Raw genomic sequence first — 21350 nt, 5'->3', positions numbered from 1 at the left:
ACTTTCTTCTCCTAAAAACATGGTTATGTAACTCAAATCTTAGTATATCAATTCAGACTTTTGTGCTGGATTTGGTTAATTAACCATAGAGTACCTCTTGTATAAATATACTTTGAAAAATATATTATTTCATACAATATTGTAATTTTAATTTTCTTTATCGAACTCCAGACAAGGTAAACAAATAAATTATGTTGTATATGCTCCTTTTTATGAAACCAGAACATAGGAATCAATCCACACAATCAGTTCTGCAATATAAAACCATGTTTTTGAACTGATAGAACTTTACTTCTCCTTTTAACAATTTTCTGAGATGGAAAAACCAGCATGTTATTTCACAAGGAAGAATAAGGCTCAAGATAGCTATTATTATCAACTCTGTAATTTTAGCTTCTTTAAATAGCCTATTTTCTTTTAATTCCACTCTACAATTTGCTTATTCCGTCTTGAAATGTATTATTGTGTAAAGTATATTTTATTCAGAGGATTTTGTTTAAAAAAATGATTGCATTTGTAAGCAATGCTAATTGCAATTTATTGCAAGAGCTGGCAATATGTCTTGCTCACTAAATATCAAACAAATTTAGAAAAATTATCAAACACAATTTCAATTAAGAATACCAACATTTCATGAAATTTTAGTGTCATTTTATGGAATCTTTTAACTCTGTAAATCAGTTCCATAGTTCTTGTGAATTTTACAATGTTTCTTTCAGCCAAAACGCAAAACAACTGAGATGTTCCAACAACAAAATGCTTTGATTCAGCTGAACTATGACCCATATTAAAGTTAAATAATTTAACTGAGTTTCTAAGCCACAGTAGTGTTTAACTGAGTTTCTATGCCACAGTCTTGTTTGAAGTTCAAAATGAAACACGTTTTCCATTTGTGCATATTTATAATGTAAATAAATCCATAGTCCCTTTTTAAAATCCAACTGGGTACAAACTGGAGGATTGCTTTACTACAAATCCATATTCTGCAGCTGACTTGGACCCACCATAAGGACATAGCATAAGAAAAAATGATTATAGTTTCTTTGTCTAAAATTTGCAAAGCTCTGATATAACTACATTCTTACCAGTCTCATCCAGCATGACATGTAGTAAGATCTAAACGGTCATAGTGTAATTTTAAATCTGCTTTTAAATCTTAATATTTGAAGATTTGCAAGTAAAAATATTACTGATTTGATTACTATTTAACTTGTAAGCATGTACAAGTAATAGGTTTGCCAAATGACTGCAACAATTCAAAATTTCCTGCTCTATATTCACAATGATATTTTCCTAATTTTTCCTCCACCCTTTCTCCTGTTATTGTATGAAAACTCAGCACAAAGAAAGGAAATTAGCCACAACGAATAGGGCCAAGACTTATATTGAGTCTGTAATAGGTGTATAAACAATATGAACTAAACTCAGAAGCTAAAGCTGGCAAATCTTTGCTGTTGTTCGCTAGCAAACCTTCTTGTTTTCCTAATGTGCAATCTCTTTTGAATTTTATTGGTTTTTAGAAACCTGCTCTAATCAAATTCTAACGTAAGACAAGACCTTTGATTTCCTCCTGACAGAGTTGCCAAAAATACTACAAAGTGTGTCACATGATACCGATGTCATTTGATTACTTCAAACTGAAATGTGAAACTAGAAACAAGCAAGTAGGGAAAGAATATTTCCCTTTTAGAAAGAGATTAGCTATAATGTTAGGGTTGTTCACATTTTGCAGGAAGTATTCCTGAAATAAGTGGGAGCAATTTCAGGCTCACACATACCCTCCATCAACATTCCCCAGATGCACACATATGATATTACAGGATGCAATTGTTTGGGTATAAAAACTTCCAATCTTTGCACAACCACTTCTTTATGCAGATTCACTCAAATGCAAAATCTCTTTGTGCTTGCTTTGGGATGGACAAGAACAAATGTTTTTGCTCACAAATCCTCCTTCCCTGCTATCCCTGATGTGGAGCAAAAGTATACCAGAAAAAAATAACCCTTCCAGTCAATAGAATTTTGGTTGTTTTTTAAAGATAACAATTCCTCTAAACATCATGCCGTTAAATAAACACTTGTGTAATACTAGCATGTTTCCAGGAATAAAAAATAAAAAATAAAAACCTCGCCTTTTTATGATCCTGTAATCCCTTAATTCAGGGTAGAGTTGGGATGACTGGATGGAACTGAGCATTTACTGGCCGGATGCCCTTCCTAATGCCTACATGGAGTTCACAGCAGATTTTTTTTTTTTATACCCTAGGAGATAAACATCTGCCACTACCTAGGATTGAATCTCAACCTCCTGAGTGGGAGATGATAATCTTCAGCACTAGGCTACCACGCTGCTCTATGAAAGCTCATACACATTATAAAAATATAAAGGAACATTAAAAGATGACTTAAAGATGTGGCATGACTTTCCAGAAAGTGTTTAGTCAGTCAGATCTTAGATATGATGGGACGGTAGTCCATCATCACATGACAAATTCTCCATCTCCGATTTACATCTTAGCAGAGCAACAAAGAATGACTTAACATTTACTGAACCGGTTAGAATTATGAGAACATCAATAAGAAAAAAAAGCCACTAAAAATCCTTCCTTTTTAAGCAATACATTTTTATCAATTTTTCTTCTTTCAGATGACAGTATAGTGCTTTTCATGTGATGTCACTCATAATGGCAAAAATCTTTTCTATGCCTATGAATTTTCAGCATTTCTGATGTTTATCAGTTTTTCTACTGAAAAATATAATACCCATAAGCACACATAGAAAAGAACACACACAGACTCACAGATACAGACACACAAACACACAAACAAACACACTTTCACCTCTACAATGCCAGTTGGGAGAAAAATCTCCCAAGCTATCTGAGAAGCACTTCACTGAACTAGAAATGAAACAAAAAGTTACAATTGATAGGGAAGTGAAAAGGAGAGAAGCACACACGCACAAAAAAACCCCTAAACCCACAACTCAGAGCACAGAAAATACAGGTAGTCCTCATTTAATGCCCACTCATTCAGCGACAACCATTACAACAGCACTGAACGAATGATCGTTATGACTGCTTCTCAAAGTTCCTGCCAGCCATCCCAGCACCTCCATGATCACAATTTGAGTGCTTGGCAACCACCTCACACTTATGACTGTTGCAGTGTCTTGCAGTCACACTAAAACCATTTGTGACTGTTCCTGCCAGTTTCCCACAAAGAAATCGAGAGGCAGCTAGCAGGGAAGATTGCAAGTCATTCTAATAAGTTGCCTATGAAGATTCTCAGTCATCCAGGCCATAGTTGTATCAAAAGTGGTTTTTATTTTTGGAAAAGCAACTGGACTGGTTTTTTGAGAAAAAAGATGATGTTTCGCTTCCTATCCTGGAAGCTTCATCAGTTGTATTGGATGCTGTGGGAGATGGAAGGACAGTTATTGACAGCTGAGATTAGTTTGGGGGGAAGGGAATGTTAGCTTCTGATAGGATGGGTGGGCTTAGGGAATCGAAAGATTGTGTTTCCTTTGCAGTCATCTGCTCTTAATCCTCTCTGAGAGCTGTTGTGGTTACTTGGGATTTTATCTGTGACTTCAGGGTCACCTGAATCAGAAGTGTGGAATCTTCTTGGATTCCTATAAGTTGCTTCCATTTTCTCCCACCTGGCAGTTGCCCCCCTCAGCCCCACCACGCCTCACGGGCCACCCATGTACCCATCACTGCCTGGCAGCAGCCCCCCCCTGCCCCAAGCAAACCATACTTGCACCATACTTCATGGGCAACCTGTACATCCTCCTCTACCAACATCAGTCCTGCCTAGCCCAGCTCTGTTCATGCCACACCAGTCACCCACACAATTTTCTCCACCTGACAGCAGTCACTTAGCTGTTTGACAACCTGCTGGCAAGCTACCTGAGACTCAGTGACCCTGTGATCCTCACTTAACGATAGCAACGATAGCCAGTACTGCTGTTGCTAAGCAATGTGGTCACACAATGCCACACTTTACAACATAGTTTAGCAATGAAAATTTCAGTCACACTCGTTGTCATTAACCGAGGACTACCTGTACTCGCATAAACCCGATGGGCCTTTGGTCTGTTTTAAATTTCAGATTGGATAACATGAGCAAAATAAACACATTCAAATTTTACATCAAATACTTCAAAAGACATATATATGAAGACAAAGGATATGAACAAAAAAAACTCAAAAAACACACTTACATGTACACCATGTTTGTGTCTAAATCAATGCAAACCACATCTTGTGGTGGCTCATACAGATCAAAATACCGTGAATCAACTCCAACTATAAATGGGACGGGAGCACTGAGCACTGTTGCCAGAGACAAAGGACAGAGGGGGATGTAGGGACACTGCCACTGAAATGGAAAGATCATCTGAAGAAAAAATGAAATGAAACCCATCAATTAAAAAGACAATGAAATCTAGGTAACACCAAACCATGTTAGATAATGTGAATTTCACAGCAGCTCCAACATTACACAATAAATCAATTGATCACCGCATGAATAGAATCTGAAATTATTATTTAATCTTTGTTTAGAGTGTACTGTATACACAAGGCATTTAGCTGCTTGGGCATGACTGCTATCAAACCTACTGGGTATATACATAATTTTAAGCTCAAATAATAGGTTTTAGTAAGAATTTTATTGCAAATCCTATTGTGCAATTTTCATGTATCTAAATACTATTTTGTAAGCCATTCAACAGTCACTTGTGTAAATGAAAGAAATATACGATGACTAAGATACATAATTCATAATGCTGGCAAAAAAAGTCTTTGTAATTATTTTGTAAGTATTTTATTCTAGAAGCACTTAAATTTATCATGTGCTGTAACAACAGTAAATTTAAAAGTTAGTTCTACCAAAAGACTATGTGTATTTTTAATCCTATTGTGGTGGCCCAGCATGTTTCCTAACCACAAATTGTTTAATGTATTCATTTTATTCCAATGCTACTAATATGTTCAATCTGAATTTATATATAATCTCATTTGGATTATGAAACAGTAGTTTTATTTATTTTTATTTCTATAGCTGCCCATCTTAACAAGTAACTCTGGATGGTAGATATCATAAAATTCAAAAATAAAACTAAATAGATAGGATCACTGAGGACAACTATATTATACGTAAGATACAGGAGATGAACTTCAAGAAACTGCTAACATCTTTCTCTGTAACATGCAATTTGAGAAAAAAAATTCTTGAAAAAAAATTAGGAGGGCAAAGATAATTTGTCAGATTAAAAGAGTGATCCAAAAAAAGCAAAAAAGTTTATTTCTGACTCTATCTTCTTGAAAATGCTGCTTGTGTATGCATTGAAAAAACATCTGTTTACTTCCTAATTGCATTTCAAACTAAATAAAATGGAAGCCCGGGATCCTATCAATCCTTCCAATGATAAAATATAGTAATAGCAACAGAATTGTAAAAACAAGCAAATTTCTCTTCCCTAAAGAGTTTGACAATAAGCTTCTGAGAAATGGAGAACTTCTGTAGAGAATCAGGAAGAAAATTTTGGTGGAGATATGTAGGATCTGTTGCCTAAGCAAAGGGGGTGAAGCGTTTTTAAGATGAGAATGAAATAACATTTGGAAGCAGGAGTATAAGGAGAAAGGAATACAGCATAATCAGACTTGCAAGATTTTGTTATTACGGCCAATAACAATAAAAGGACTTTTAGTGTTCCTGTGTAGTTTCCTGATCTTGTCTACCTGATAGGGATGCTATCTGCTGAGAAACATAGGGAATGAATAAAGGGGAAAAGATGCATTGTATCCAGAGAATTTGAAGAGTACCAAAATACTGTGTATTATGGCAGGGTTTTGGATTTTTACTTGTTAAATTAATTTAATAATCAAAAAGTCCCATTCTGAAAATTTACAGATGTGGGGAAAAAAGAGAGAGAGAGAGAGAGAAAGAGAGAGAACCTATTGTTCTGATGCAATAGTTCTTTTGGGCATTAATTAATAATTTTGCAACAAAAAGCTGTGAATCACTTACAATATTCTAATAGAAAATCCTTGCAAGTTAATTTCCCCTTTAGGAAAATAAAATAAACAATTTAAATGACCAAGTGTGCCTCATCTTATTCACATAAACAAAATATATTTATTCTGCAATTTAAATATTTAATTCAGAAATATAAAAAACTTTTTTTCCAGAAGGTCACGTGAAACAAAAGAAAAAAAAAATTATGTGTTTAATGTTTGTGAAGCAAGACAACAAATAACAAAGAACCAATCAGATAAAAAATTGGTAATCAAAATATTCAAACTTATTAGTACTTACAGCAGCCACAGCTTCGGCAACTCCAGTCAGCACAGCTGGACAAAGAGAATGTAGTAGAATCTTGCCTTCCAACAAGACAAAGAGGAGTAAAGTAGCACAGTTTTCTGGTCCAAGGTTCATAAGCAGAGTGCTGTAGTTTGCCCCACTATAATGAGATCAGGACACTGAGGACTGTAACATTCATTGCTCTTTATGACAATGACAATAATAATAATTGGTTAAATTTATATGCCACCCAGCAACTATCATATACTGGATAGTGATATAGGAAAACTTATCTGATTCCCTTAACAACATATTTTATTATTATCACAGTAACTTGTTTAAGACACGGACCACAGAGATTAAATAAACAATAATTACAAATTAGAAAATAAAAGATTAGAGAGTGGGCTGTCTGAAGTTTTTTCTTAAGTTTATTTCTTGAAATGAACACAAGTCATATTTGTTTGATTGTTGCTTTGGTAACGGATCTTTACCACTGTCGTTCAAGACCATTCAATATGTCCTATACAGCAAGACTTGGAAAATCGGGGAATTAACTCACAGTAGAGCTATTTACCAAAGACTATTGAGGAATTCTTCCAATTTGTCCATTTAAAAAAAATTAAAATGATTAAATAGAGCTGCTTTCCAGAGAAGGTAATATTGACTACCAGTGCAATGAAACAGCTATTATTTATATTTTCAGCCAATTAGGAATACTCTTTCAAAATGCCACCAAAGCTTCTAGAGCAGTGATGGCTAACCTTTTCTGGTCCGAGTGCCCAAAGCGTACATGCACAAATGCACGCCTGGACCCCCAAAATGCGCCCCGCCCCCTGTGAGCACTTGGGGAGTGGGGAGGGGTATATATCCATTACAAAAAACAATTTGAAAGCATATGCACATAAAATCTGTACAGCATGCATTAGCATGTTGCTCATTTGCTGCTAAACAAATTATGTTTACTGTTATATAAACTGGCTCTTAATATTTTAATTCAGCTGCATCTTTAAAATACTCCACTGACCATTATTACCTGAGTGGTAAAGGTGTACAGACTGGTTGAGATAATATTAATGCATCATGGGCCGAAAGCTGTAAAAAACCAAATATTAGTTATTTGGCAGTTTGAGAAAATTCACGTAAGCAATATCAATATCACGTAGACTTATATACCGCTTCATAGTGCTTTTACAGCCTTCTCTAAGCAGTTTACAGAGTCAGCATATTGCCCCCAACAATCTGGGTCCTCGTTTTATGCACCTCGGAAGGATGGAAGGCTGAGTCAACCGTGACCCGGTGAGATTTGAATTGCCTAACTGCAGCTAGCAGTCAGCTGAAGCAGCCTGCAGTACTGAACTGTAACCACTGCACCACCTCGGCTCTTAGCAAACTAACTAATCAAGTGTTAATTTATTTCAATTTATCACATTAACCCCTGTAATATGCATTATCTACAACTATTTGCATAGGAAACAGACATGACCAGATAGGTACGGCCGACCAGGTGTGAAATTTGCATTTCTAGTCTTCTGGCACTTCACATATATAACTGTAAAAACTTTCACAGTATTTCTATAACTGCTTTTCTACCATGTGTCAGCAAGGGGTCGGGAAGAATAAGAATGAGAAACATTAGATCAACCGTCTCACTCCAATAGGATTGGCCTGCTCCACTCAGCTTGGGTACAAAATGAAGTTGTCCCATTCTGAAAATGGTTGTAGACGAAGAAGATCCCATCTCCACCTTATTTACATACTGGTTCCTTTTTTACCTAGTTTTCTTTTTGTTAATTTTCAATGCTTTAATTTTTTTAATGTTTTTAATATTCTAATTGTTATATGATGTTGTTTTATGATTTTGTAAGCTGTCCAAAGTTGTTCACAACTGAGATAGGCAACATATAAATTTAATAAATACATAAGCCGCTAGCATTTTATAAATACAGAATTCTCACTTTATGCACCACTTTGAAGCTGCATTGTTTCAAACATGGATACTTATCTGAGAAATTGAAATAATGCAACCTGTCAGTTCATATTTCTAATTCCAATGCTAGTCATTTTGATATGGATGTTCCACAGAGAACTAAACAGTGAGTTATTTTTAGGAATTGTTTGATCAGGTACATAGAAAATAAAGAAAGCTGGATTTGTAGCTCACTATATAAGGAAAGTAGTATAAAATTCTTCATGATCCCTCAAGTGTATGACAAAGTGGAGCAAATAAAAGGAACATGGTGCCCATATGCTTAGTGAACAGCATGAAAACCTATAGGAACAATACTCAGGAAATAAAATGGTAGTAAGTGCGATGGTGGCACAGTGGTTAGAATGCAATATTACAGGTTAATTCTGCCAACTGCCAGCAGTTCGATTCTCACCAGTTCAAGGTTGACTCAGCCTTCCATCCTTCCGATTGGTAAAATGAGGACCCAGATTGTTGGGGGCAATATGCTGACTCTGTAAACCCCCTAGAGAGGGCTGTAAAGCACTGTGAAGAGGTACAGTATATGAGTCTAAGGGCTATCAATAGTATTATTAAATTGTATCAAATTTCTAACTTACCTGCACAAGGATTCTTGGTCTTTGTGGTGAAGGGAAAGGTATGTTGTGCATAAAGTGAGATATGTGCCTGTAAAGAAATTTTGTAAAGCATCTGTTACCTCAAGCATTTAAGATTTAAAATATTAATCATCAAGAACAGCATCCAGTGAGACTTACATGAAACAACCATGGAAATGGGAAGATACTTTGAGGAATCTGTCACTTACTTTTCAATTGGAAGAGGATGTGGACCAGACACAGACAGTTTATAGATAAACATTAGAAATTTTCGGAAGGCTTCAAAGAAAGGCCAGTGTGACAGAAGGCAGATGCATTTGTTGGAATTGATAGATTTGGAGGTAACTTTTTTTCTCCCTACAGCTGTAAGAAGGCCAAGTTGCATGTGTTGTTTTTCATTTAATAACTCTTGTGCATAAGGCTCATAAAACTGGATAGCTGCACCATATACCTAGAATACAAAAGAAAAAAAAGTAGGAATGGCATTAACAGCTATAGAAATTGGATAAACTAACAACACATATTGAACTTGATAAACTAAAAAATGAAAGGAAAAGAATATTTCCCCACTCTGAGTCCTCCACACAACCAACTAGATATTATCAAAAGCCTCACACTAAGAATATAAAGATAATTGTGACATTTTAAATATCATTAGTGGGTTATGTTTTGTGATAATACCTAGCTTTGTCAGAGATGGGAAGTTCATTAGCATCCAAGCATCTAGTAGGCTGTAACTCATTTTTATTTGGGCTATAATTTAATTAATAATTCAATGGCATAGTTAAGCAGAATATTTCATCTTGATTCATGCACTTGAATCTCTGTTAGAATCTCTGTTACCATCTTTAGAAGCAGCTGTGCTTTAACAGTTATGATAAGATACACAAAGAGAACAAATGTTCCGATTATCTCCTCTAACTCCTGTACCATGAACTTGAGATAAGATTTCAAGATTTTAGTGAAGGCTTTCAAATGTTTAAAAGTGACAACATTACAAGCATCCACTAAGGATCATTCAACTACTACATAAATTAAATATTTTTCTATCCAAAATTTTATCTGTAAAATAAAGGGATAAGCAACAATTAAGTAGTTTTTGCTTACTGAACATTTTGTTCAGCAACTCTTTGAAGTTACGACAGTGCTGAAAAACTGACTTTATGACCAATGCCCTTCACAAATTTCACAGTATTCCTCAGTCACATGATATCCATTACACTTGTATTGTCTTGTGACTTACCTCTTTCTTCCCGACCCCTCCTTGCAGGATGGAGAGATTGGAGAAGGGATTACAAGAGACTAAATGGGAATACACTGGGCTGTTTGTGTGGTGTGCTCAGGGCTGCTACCATCACTGCATTACTTTTAATGTGTATTCCCCATTGTGTGCCTGCTTACTCTCTTGTAACCCCTTCCTCTCCAATGAGTGTAAATACAAACATTAATTCCCTTCTTGCTAATTATCCCAGTGCTCATGTGAGCATTCCAGGGTGTGGCTAAGTGGGGGACAGGAAAGCAAAACTGTGGCCATATGATTTCCCACACAGCAACTCCTTCACTTATAACAGAGCTGCTAGTTCCAGCTGTGGTTGCTAAATGAGGACTAGCTGCAAACACAGAGGAGCTAACCCTTAAATTCATTTGTTGCATTTTTAGGCTTGTCTTCCTAAATGCTCTAAGGTGTATCAAGATAGAGGGCATAGTGTGTGTGTGTGTGTGTGTATTTGTTTCCAGTCTAAAAATAAATATTATGGACTAAAGTAATATTTTTATTTAGAAATTTAATAATAAACGAAAGCAAAATATTACATTTCTCAAAACATACTTTTTCTGCAGATGAGCCAGTCAAAACAAATGTTGAGAATATAGGTAGTGGGTATTTTGTTTGAGGATCCCAGCATTCAATGGTAGCCCCCATTGGAAGACAGAAGAGAGGTACTGATTCAGACAAGGGGAATGACTCATAGTCATCTTCTGGATATCTGAATATTAAACCTTTAAAGCATAAAAATAAACAAATAAGTATATTGTCCAAACACAATAGAATGTTGTTCCTTCTGTTCTGAATGCTGACTTTTTAAAAAATGCTAAAGAATACAGAAGCTAAATACCATATGGTATAAAATTAAATTCAAAAACACCTCCTCACCTTTCAGCAATTCACCCAAAAGACTCCTCTAAGTATCAAATGATTTGCTGAATGGTCTGGACATATGGTGCAAGGGATTGAAGCACAGTGAGGCATCTCCCCAAAGAACACATCCTCTATGTGCAAAGGTATAGCTACTGGCAGATTTAATGTTTAAAACAATGTGAGTATATATCCCTATCAAATTGTTTAAGCCTTCTATTATTAAAAGGGTTCCAACCTAGTGATTCTTGTTCCACAGTTATCAAGGTAAGAAAGCTCTCATTCATGTTGTAGTGCACAGTTTATATAATCCTTTTAACATGCTGAGTAAACGTAAGGCAACAATTCTTCAATATATGTCATTATCCTTAAATATATACAAACCTATCAATCTATTCACTTCAGATTTGGGGCAGAATTCTGACCTACAGTTGGGAATGAAAATGCCATGTTTAACAAAAAATATTCAGTTTCCCTATTATTTCTTGAAATCTTGACTATTCTCCTTCATTTCACTGCAATGAATTTCTATACAGCAGGGCTGTCAAACTCCCGGCCCACAGGCCGGATACATCATGCCTGGTTTAGTGAAGGGGGAAAAGTCCCAATATGTCACGTGACGCTGTCATGACGATGTGAGTTTGACACCCCTGCTATTCAGCAAGAGATGTTCAACATAAGATTTAATTTCCAAGTAGTTTTTTTATACATTTTGTTTTGTTTCAAGTACTATATACAGAAAAGTATTAGAATGATAAGGCTCTTCATCATGCAATTCGTGATTGATAAAGATATATAGTGGAAGGATACAGCAAAGAGAATATAAACTGTTTTGATTTTTTCCATGACAACATAATATATTCAAGAACTATTTTTAAGGATCGTCATCTAAGGATCCCCTTAGATGAATCAAATAGATTAATGAATGTTCTTTGATCAAGCAATTTCAGTTCACTATTTAACAGGCAAGTTTAATGTACTATAAAATACCCTCTTAATATTAGTCTCTCCTAATATATTGCAATTTATAAAAATAAATACTTTACCAGCTTTATGTGCAATTGAGTTAGAAGCTGGAACTGACTTCTTATAACAGAGGTATACACTGGAACCCCACTGTAATGAACAAAAAGGAAACAGTTTCCATAACACAGAGATTATTTTATTTTTAAACCTTCTAATGCTAAAGGCAATAATCTTTTAAAGATCTGGCTCACAATACATAATCATATAATATTTGCAACAATAATCACAACCCAAATAAAGCACAGAATTTTGATTCTGCTATTATTAGAAGTTGTATATTTAAAGATTCCAAGACACAAAGCAAATAAACTTGGTATTTGCTAATAATTCCCTCCTAAATGGTAGTAAATGTTTTTCACGGAATGCTACAGAAACATACAGTCAGGTCCAGAAATATTGGGACATCGACACAATTCTAACATCTTTGGCTCTATACACCACCACAATGGAGTTGGAATGAAACAAACACAATGTCCGTTAACTGCAGACTGTCAGCTTTAATTTGAGGGTATGTACATCCAACTCAGGTGAACGGTGTAGGACTTACAGCAGTTTGCATATGTGCCTCCCACTTGTTAAGGGACCAAAAGTAATGGGACAATTGTCTTCTCAGCTGTTCCATGGCCAGGTGTGTGATATTCCCTCATTACCCCAATTACAATGTGCAGATAAAAGGCCCAGAGTTCATTTCAAGTGTGCTATTTGCATTTGGAATCTGTTGCTGTCAACTCTCAGGATGAGATCCAAAGAGCTGTCACTATCAGTGAAGCAAGCCATCATTAGGCTGAAGAAACAAAACAAACCCATCAGAGAGATAGCAAGAACATTAGGCATGGCCAAAACAACTGTTTGAAACATTCTCAAAAAGAAGGAATGCATCGGTGAGCTCAGCAACACCAAAAGACCTGGGAGACCATGGAAAACAAGTGTGGTGGGTGACCGAAGAATTCTTATCCTGGTGAAGAAAACACCCTTCACAACAGTTGGCCAGATCAAGAACACTCTCCAGGAGGTAGGTGTATGTGTGTCAAAGTCAACAATCAAGAGAAGACTTCACCAGAGTGAATACAGAGGGTTCACCACAAGATGTAAACCATTGGTAAGCTTCAAAAACAGGAAGGCCAGATTAGAGTTTGCCAAACAACATCTAACAAAGCCTTCACAGTTCTGGAACAAGATCCTATGGACAGATGAGACCAAGATCAACTTGTACCAGAGTGATGGGAAGAGAAGAGTATGGAGAAGGAAAGGAATTGCTCATGATCCTAAGCATACCACCTCATCAGTGAAGCATGGTGGTGGTAGTGTCATGGCGTGGGCATGTATGGCTGCCAATGGAACTGGTTCTCTTGTATTTATTGATGATGTGACTGCTGACAAAAGCAGCAGGATGAATTCTGAAGTGTTTTGGGCAATATTATCTGCTCACATTCAGCCAAATGCTGCAGAACTCATTGGACGGAACTTCACAGTGCAGATGGACAATGACCCAAAGCATACTGCAAAAGCAACCAAAGGGTTTTTGAAGGGACAGAAGTGGAATGTTATGCAATGGCCAAGTCAATCACCTGACCTAAATCCCATTGAGCATGCATTTCACTTGCTGAAGACAAAACTGAAGGGAAAATGCCCCAAGAACAAGCAGGAACTGAAGACAGTTGCAGTAGAGGCCTGGCAGAGCATCACCAGGGATGAAACCCAGCGTCCGGTGATGTCTATGCGTTCCAGACTTCAGGCTGTGATTGACTGCAAAGGATTTGCAACCAAGTATTAAGAAGGGAAAGTTTGATTTATGATTATTATTCTGTCCCATTACTTTTGGTCCCTTAACAAGTGGGAGGCACATATGCAAACTGCTGTAAGTCCTACACCGTTCACCTGAGTTGGATGTACATACCCTCAAATTAAAGCTGACAGTCTGCAGTTAACGGACATTGTGTTTGTTTCATTCCAACTCCATTGTGGTGGTGTATAGAGCCAAAGATGTTAGAATTGTGTCGATGTCCCAATATTTCTGGACCTGACTGTATATGCTAATATATGAAAGGCAGTGCAGCGTTTTCTCTTGTTTCATTCCTAACCTATTTAGCTCTAATTTTTCACCTTCCCATTTTAAAAATACATATGCTGATTTAAAGTAAGCTTGGAGACCAAACTGCAATCTTCAATTGGCCTCATTCATGTAAAGCTCTAATGTGAATTTGGAAAGTCTTGATTAAATTATGGTCCACAATGAATACATGTGGGCATATAGATAGTGTACAGGAGGATTAAAGTTAAGATAATGAAGAAACCCAGGTTCAAGTCTTCATTCAAACATCCAGTTCACTAGATGACTTGGGTCAGTTACTGTTTTTCAGCCCTACATATCTAACAAGACTGTTGTGCACATATAAAGACCTCAAAAGCAGAATTTAAATGCAGTAAGAATGTACATATTTTTTGGATTATAAGATGCTCTGGAGTATAAGACGAACCTAGCTTTTGGGGAGAAAAACAAGAAAAAAATATCTGGCTCTGCCTCCCAGCAATTTGCTTCCTTGCAGCAAACAGCAAACAGCCTGGTCAGCTTCAGCACAGCCTGATTTAGCATGAGCAGCTATTGGCAGTTGGATCGGACTCCCGGAATACCGACGATCAGCTGTTCCAGGCTGTGGGGATTGCTGCCGCCCATCGGCACCGTCACACATCCCATTTTTGGATTCCGCGCACCCCATTTTCAGCACATTCCAGGTGGCGGGAATCGCTGCCAAACAGGATGTGCAGAAAATAGGATGTGTGGCGGCCGAAAATGGGGCATGCTGAGGCGGCAGCAATCCCCGCAGCCTCAAACCGCTGATTGTTGGTATTCCAGGAGGTCGATCCAACTGCCAATCAGCTGCTCGTGCTAAATCAGGCTGCTGAAGCTGACCAGGCTGTTTGCTGTTTGCTGCAAGGAGGCAAATTGCTGGGAGGCAGAGGCTGGCGGGTGGGCGGGGCTTCGGCAACATTCGCTTTATAAGACGCACAGACATTTTCCCCCACCTTGGGGGGGAGTGCATCTTATAGTCCGAAAAATACAGTATGTAGGTATGTGTATGTACTGTAAATAAATATATAAGCAGAGATATTATTAATTTTCATTCAGTAACCCAAATCGTATATGTTACAAACATAAAGGCCGATCTTTTTTCTTTCACAAACCAGCAGTCTTCCAAAATTCAATATATACTTTTCCTCCCACCAAAAAAGTAATAGTTGCCTATCACACAGATTTTGGCAACAATAGTTGAGGAACAAAAAAAAAATATGCAAAGTTGTGGAAACTAAAGTGATACAAACTGAATTCTGACTTAAATACACTTTTTACTTTTTTTTTTAGCAGCTCTAATCCATTCCACATTTTTCACCCCCACCCATTGCTTTTTGAATGGCAACTTTTCAAATAACAAGTTATTCTCACCATGCCACAATTTAAATTCTTATCAACTTTGCAGAAAGTATGAGGTGGGGTTTCTCCTTTACTAGTTACAATAACACATATGTCGGTAACAGCCAAGGAGTTTTGAGCTCGCACTGGAGGAGCCCTCCGAAAGGTGATAAAGATTCGCTGGGAAGTGGCTGAGCTGTTATTGACATTTGCACAACGGCCATAGGGAGTAGCCTGGATCACCTCACAATCTTGCTTTACGACGTCCTTCCCGTCATATAGAACTCTGCAGATAAGAGGAAATAACACACATAGGAATATTATTTTCAATAAACTGTTCAGTTATTCTGCTCTCATACAAAAGAGCGGGCCCCAAGACAAGGAACACTGGAATAATTCCAAGTGCATATTAGACCGGCAGATAAGATGAACTTCACCAAACTTTCTTGTTAAAAGATCTTAAAATTGAAGATGAAAGGCATATGATCCTTTTATTTAAAGCAAAGGAGGAGTTGGGTTAAACCACGGATGAGTCATGTTCAAAATTGCCTCCATCTAGGAAAGCTTACTGTAAAAGTTTAGATAAGTCATAATTGGTAGTTTTTGACTTACACGGGTCACTTAATGATGGCTTGAATTAACGATGACCTCGGAAAGTGTACAGCCTGTAAAGCACTTCTGACCATCACAAAATGTCTCAGATTCTGGGTGCTTGGCAACCTGTTCACACTTATCAGATGCCAAGCTCTTCATGAACATGTGATCACCATTTGCAATCTTCTCTGCCAGCTTCCCCAGAAAATCAGTGGGTAGGCTAGCAGGGAACATTGCAAACAGCTGCTGTTGCATGCTGAGGTAACTCCCTCTCATCTCTGGGGACTGGCTGAAAGAGCTCTGTGCCGAAGGATTTCAGTTCTATGGAAGCCTGTACAGAGTGCTAAGATTGCGATTGTTGAGTGAAACAGTCACACCACCCTTAAAGACAGCTTCGTTCAACAATCAAGATTCCAATTCCAATTGTGGTTCTAAGTTGAGGAATATCTATCCTTCGTAGCCCAACTTATCTCAAATGGTTGCTATTATGAGAAAAAGAGAGCTCATGAAGGGAAGGAAGATTATAAATCTAACAGTAATTAGATACAAGGTTTGGGACTGCAATTCCCAAATTCTCAGACCATGTTGGATTAGGAATATGGGAATTGTCATCTCAAATCATCTGGAGGCTACAAAGTTGGGGAAGACTTTGTAATAGTCTATTACAAAGTTTTATCAATTTTCCCATGTCTTTGCTATCTTTTAATGCTTTAGTATGTGCAACATCTTCTTCATCTACTTTGCAATACTATGCTTATCTACATAAAAGAGTAGTAGCCCATTAAGTATAAACCAATTAATATAACATGAGGGTTTCCTAAATTATTTCTTTTAAAGTGAACAATACTACCAAAAAAAAGGTCTCAAAATGTTTTTAGTAACATTTATCACAAAATAGCACATGTTTAGCAACAGTATTGTTCTATTTATCATGTGGCGGCACTGACAAAAGTTGGGCACATAACACGGCCACTGGTGTACATGTAGTAATGTCCATGAATGCTTATATGCCTGCATACGATTCAGTTAAACAAGTACCTGTAATTTCACATTTTTTAAAATTGATTTGCAATGACAAGCATGGATGAAGCCATCAATCCAAACAAAATCATATCTGATATTATCAGCTAGACTAGAACCAGTGGTTTCATAACAATGTTTTGTTACGGTTTTGCAATTGAATTGTTCTAGCATTCATGTTTCAAAATGCTGTGGCTCAAAACCCTACATAATGCTACATTGATGGTAGAAACCACCCACAACTATAAATAAATCACTATGACACCATATTCCACCTATATTAAGCTTAATATATTACTGTTATGTGACATGTTGGGCATATCCTTGTCCACATCTTCTGTGCATGTATTTTTCCTACAATTAAAATGGTTTATATAGGTTGATATACCAACTACTGTTCACCGCGTCCTATTAAAGTTCGGAGGTGGGGACGGGTTGGAAATCAACTATCATCTCTTAGTAATTGCTTCCTTTTTTCCCCAATTATTACAGATTGTAGGCTACCTAAAATTCAAAACTAAAGTCATTGGTATGTCCACATCAGAGTATTTTATGAACTTTGTGTATTATCGAGAGATGAATGACCAAATGAATATTAGACATATCAGAAGTCATTTATAATATTGACCACCCAATTTGCTTCAAAATAAGGACACAGCATAAATTATATAGCACATAGCTCATAAATACATTTACAATACAAAGTATGTAACTAACTTAGTTTCTTACAAACTAAGAAACTGTTTGTAACAACTTTAACAGAGCCTTTCTCCCTTCATCACAATATTGAGGCCCACAAATATTTCAACATCAGCTCACCCAATGTCAGTAAGAGGTGGTTTGTCCCTGCTTCTCTTGTAGCAAAGAAAAAGCTCCGGACTTTTAAGACTTCCATAGTTCAAATTGGCCTGAAGTCCTGTAGGAGTTGCTTCTACACATGTATATCCCTCAGGAACAGTTTCACCTGCTGACTTGATGATCACAGCAAGTTCAGTGATTGGAGCCTTTGGACCAAAAGACTTGGTTTCAGAGCGATTTCCCTCTTGATCTAAAAGTGCTGACGTATCGGTAAGACCTGCTACTACAAAGTAATCAACAACTCTTGGACCTTTATCTTCTCTCATTGTTATGCCTAGGATTCCTGTAAAAAAAAAAAAGTTAATTTCAATTATCTTATCAGGTTGGTAACATAATGCAACTTGAGAATGCATAATGAGATAAAACATAGGTTATCAATGAAAGGTTTCCTATCACTACTCAAACATGCAAATTGATTTAGGTGTCCTTTGCCTTCAAAAGCTGTAATGGCTTATAAAAGCCAGGTTTATTAAAAACACATACAAAAATTAATGAAAGTCGGGGCTATAAAAAGCTTAAGAGGTTCCAAGCACTAGTTGAAGTAATGGATACATCCAGCATCCAATCAAGAACCGGTCAGGTAATCCTTTTCTCCTTGAAGTAAGATTAAAATGCAACAATGCACCTAACTGAAATAATGGATATACATTTCCAGTAACTATTAAAAATATTAAAATGTCTCAGAGTTTCTTCAGAGGAAAGTTTACCATACTGTATAAGTCAATGAGCTTTCCTTTACTAATGCAATTCTTGTGCAAGTTCAAAAACCGCCTTTGTGTATAGCATAATCAAAACACATAGCAGTGAATAAGAAAAGCAAATTAAGTCCTACAAATTGTGATTGTTTATACACATATATAGTCACACAGGTACATCACAACATGAAAAAAGTTTTACGTAAAAGGGACAAATATCTGTCAATCTAGAATAAATCCTTTTAATTAGATGAACCTTGATAAATTACTCAAAATACAAAATCTACTGTTCACAAAACCAGTAGTATTTTTTTGCCCTAAAACATACAATATGATTTGTACTATCAAATTGTTATTAAGCATTGCAAATTCTGTCCATAGTGTGACAAGTAGAGATAACTATCTGAAATTTCAAGTATACATTCCAGGGACTTCTAAGCTTCCTCTTCTTACAAATCAACGAAGGCAACATCCCTGCACAACAAATATCTGTTTTGATATCATAAAACTATTTCTCTTGCTAAGAATAAGGGTATGAGAACCATTTTCTGCTTAAACAGAATAAGAATGGAACACTCCCACCCTCCTTACCTTACCACATTACCTCTCTGCTCAGGGGCTGAACACCTTGCTTAGATTTTGGCTTCCTCTTGTCCCTTTTTGAAACAGCTGCCTGCTGAAGGAATTCAGCTCAGTGTCTGCTTAGATTATGGCAATCCTAGCAGGCACAAGCCTGAGATCGTTCCACAGGCCTTTTAGCTCATCCTTTAATCCAGCGCTGAGACGAACAGGAATCCTTTTGCAGGCAGTGGCAGTAGCTTGTAATATTCCCTGCTGGCTTCCCCGTTGACTTTATGGGGAAGCCAGCAAAGAAGATTGCAAATGGCAATGACATGATTGTGGGGCACTTGGCAACTGGCCATAAATGTGAAGAGGTTGCCAAGCACCCACCCCATGATTGTATTTTGTGATTGCGACATTTTGCAACAATTGGGAGTGTTTTAGAGGCAGTAAAGAACCTTTTCCAAGGCCACTGTTAATTAGAACTGCAATTAAGCTAACAATTGTAAGTCAAGGATTACCTGTAAAACAGAGTAACTCTAGTTTTCATTCTTATGTTTCCCTCTTCCCTCCTTCCTCTGTTTTCCCAGAGCCTGTTAAACATTCCACTGCACATATTTGCTCTTACTTTTACTTGGCTGAGGCTAAAAACAAATTACTCTTATCTGGTCAATTGGACAGTACATTGTCTTCAGTCTCACTCAAGAATTCTGGAAACATTCATTCTTTTTTTAAAAATGGTTTATATTCTTCATATGTGTCATACACCTACAGATGAAATATTTCTCATTTTTCAAAATCCAGTGTACAACGTCTCAAATCTGTAATACGAGCAGGTCTAATACAAAGACTTGGGGTGACTTGGGGACAGCTAATGATGACTTGGGGACAGCTTTCAGTCTTACTGAAAAATCCACCAAAAGGGGATACAATATTTCTGCAAAATATTAGGATGACAGAGACTAGGATTGTAGAGAGAATTTGTAGTTATCTCCCTTTTTTTATTCCATTTTTAAAAATTGTGGGGAAAGTGCTTCTGTACAGAGCAAAGGGAGAAAAACCTGCAGGTGGAAAAATCTTTAAAGTAAGGTTTCAGTTTTTTTCAGGCATTGGGATAGAATTTCCTTCCCCTTATTTTGCAATCTCACTTTTGCCCCATTTAATAAAACAAAAAGTTGTAGTCAGGAAAACATTTCAGAGAAAACACCATGTGGAAGATGAGAGCAAGGGGAGTGCATGGTAATCAGAACCATTGCACAAGATAACAAATACCTCCAGCACTTTCAAGTATAGTTTAAGTGACAACTTCAAACATCACCCACTTTCAATATTATCAGGAAAATGCTGTAAAGAAGAACTGTAATATTGAAAGTGGGTAGTGGTGGCAATTTACTTCTATTGCTAAAAATAGTAATACTGTAATCTAGGGAAAAGTTATGTCTAGTCACATATCTGGCTACGGTACAAATGACTTCAATCTTCTTTAAAGAAATACTTTTAAAAGAACTATATCTAACAAAAAATATTTCTAACATCCACTGACATTTCATCATATAGAAATCTTTACAATCCCTCACAGTGCATGAATATCCTATGGATGTCTAGGGGAACATCCCAAATAGACTACCAGTGCCCAGAGAATCTGCATGGGAGAGGAGATGCTTGTGCAATTAATTATAACACAGCCCATGTACTCCTAAACAGTACAAAAATTCAGAAACAATATATAATTGGATATTGCTGCCCTTATTATTTCACTTTTGAAATACCAGATACCAGAATGATTTATCATCAGAGTAATTCCTGTAACAGTGCTACAATATGTAGATTGAGAAAAGTTATAAGAGCATAATACAATTTATTTAAAAAAAGTAATTTTAAATTAAATTAAAATTAAATTAGAATTAATTTAAAAAGTGCGTTTAAAACTGTACTATTTCTCTGAATGCTAAATAATGCAATTACATCAGCAGCTGCCATGTATCTGGTTCCACATTATCAAGCCCACTAATAAAAATTAAAGAAAAGGGCAAAGCATCTTAGATCTTGCCCTTTTATTCCCTAAATAAAGTGATTGCTAAATATTTTATGAGGTTGCTGGGAGGTACACCACACTTTTTATAACTGTAGTTTAAGAAGTGATACTTCATCTCAATCAAGTTTTAAACATTTCACACGA

General features: G+C 36.6%; 1 protein-coding gene across 2 annotated transcripts in view; it reads right to left on the bottom strand.

Moving 5' to 3' along the window:
- The window catches only part of DENND4C (DENN domain containing 4C), a 71122-nt gene that overhangs the window by 30036 nt on the left and 19736 nt on the right, over positions 1-21350 (bottom strand). For both annotated transcript variants that reach the window (XM_034410504.3, XM_034410505.3), the window contains exons 2-10: positions 17877-18198; positions 15477-15729; positions 12055-12124; positions 10703-10872; positions 9084-9325; positions 8878-8944; positions 7346-7404; positions 6325-6469; positions 4226-4401 (exon numbers count right to left, since the gene is read on the bottom strand). In XM_034410504.3, the coding sequence (XP_034266395.2) occupies positions 4226-4401; positions 6325-6469; positions 7346-7404; positions 8878-8944; positions 9084-9325; positions 10703-10872; positions 12055-12124; positions 15477-15729; positions 17877-18181 (1487 nt within the window). In that variant the 5' untranslated portion in view covers positions 18182-18198. The remainder of the gene's footprint in view (positions 1-4225; positions 4402-6324; positions 6470-7345; positions 7405-8877; positions 8945-9083; positions 9326-10702; positions 10873-12054; positions 12125-15476; positions 15730-17876; positions 18199-21350) is intronic.

The sequence above is a fragment of the Pantherophis guttatus genome, chromosome 2 (genome assembly GCF_059756535.1).
Source record: "Pantherophis guttatus breed Tessera chromosome 2, ASM5975653v1, whole genome shotgun sequence".
Taxonomy (NCBI): domain Eukaryota; kingdom Metazoa; phylum Chordata; class Lepidosauria; order Squamata; family Colubridae; genus Pantherophis; species Pantherophis guttatus.
Note: the sequence above shows the minus strand (reverse complement) of the source record. Positions and strands in the feature narration are given on the sequence as shown.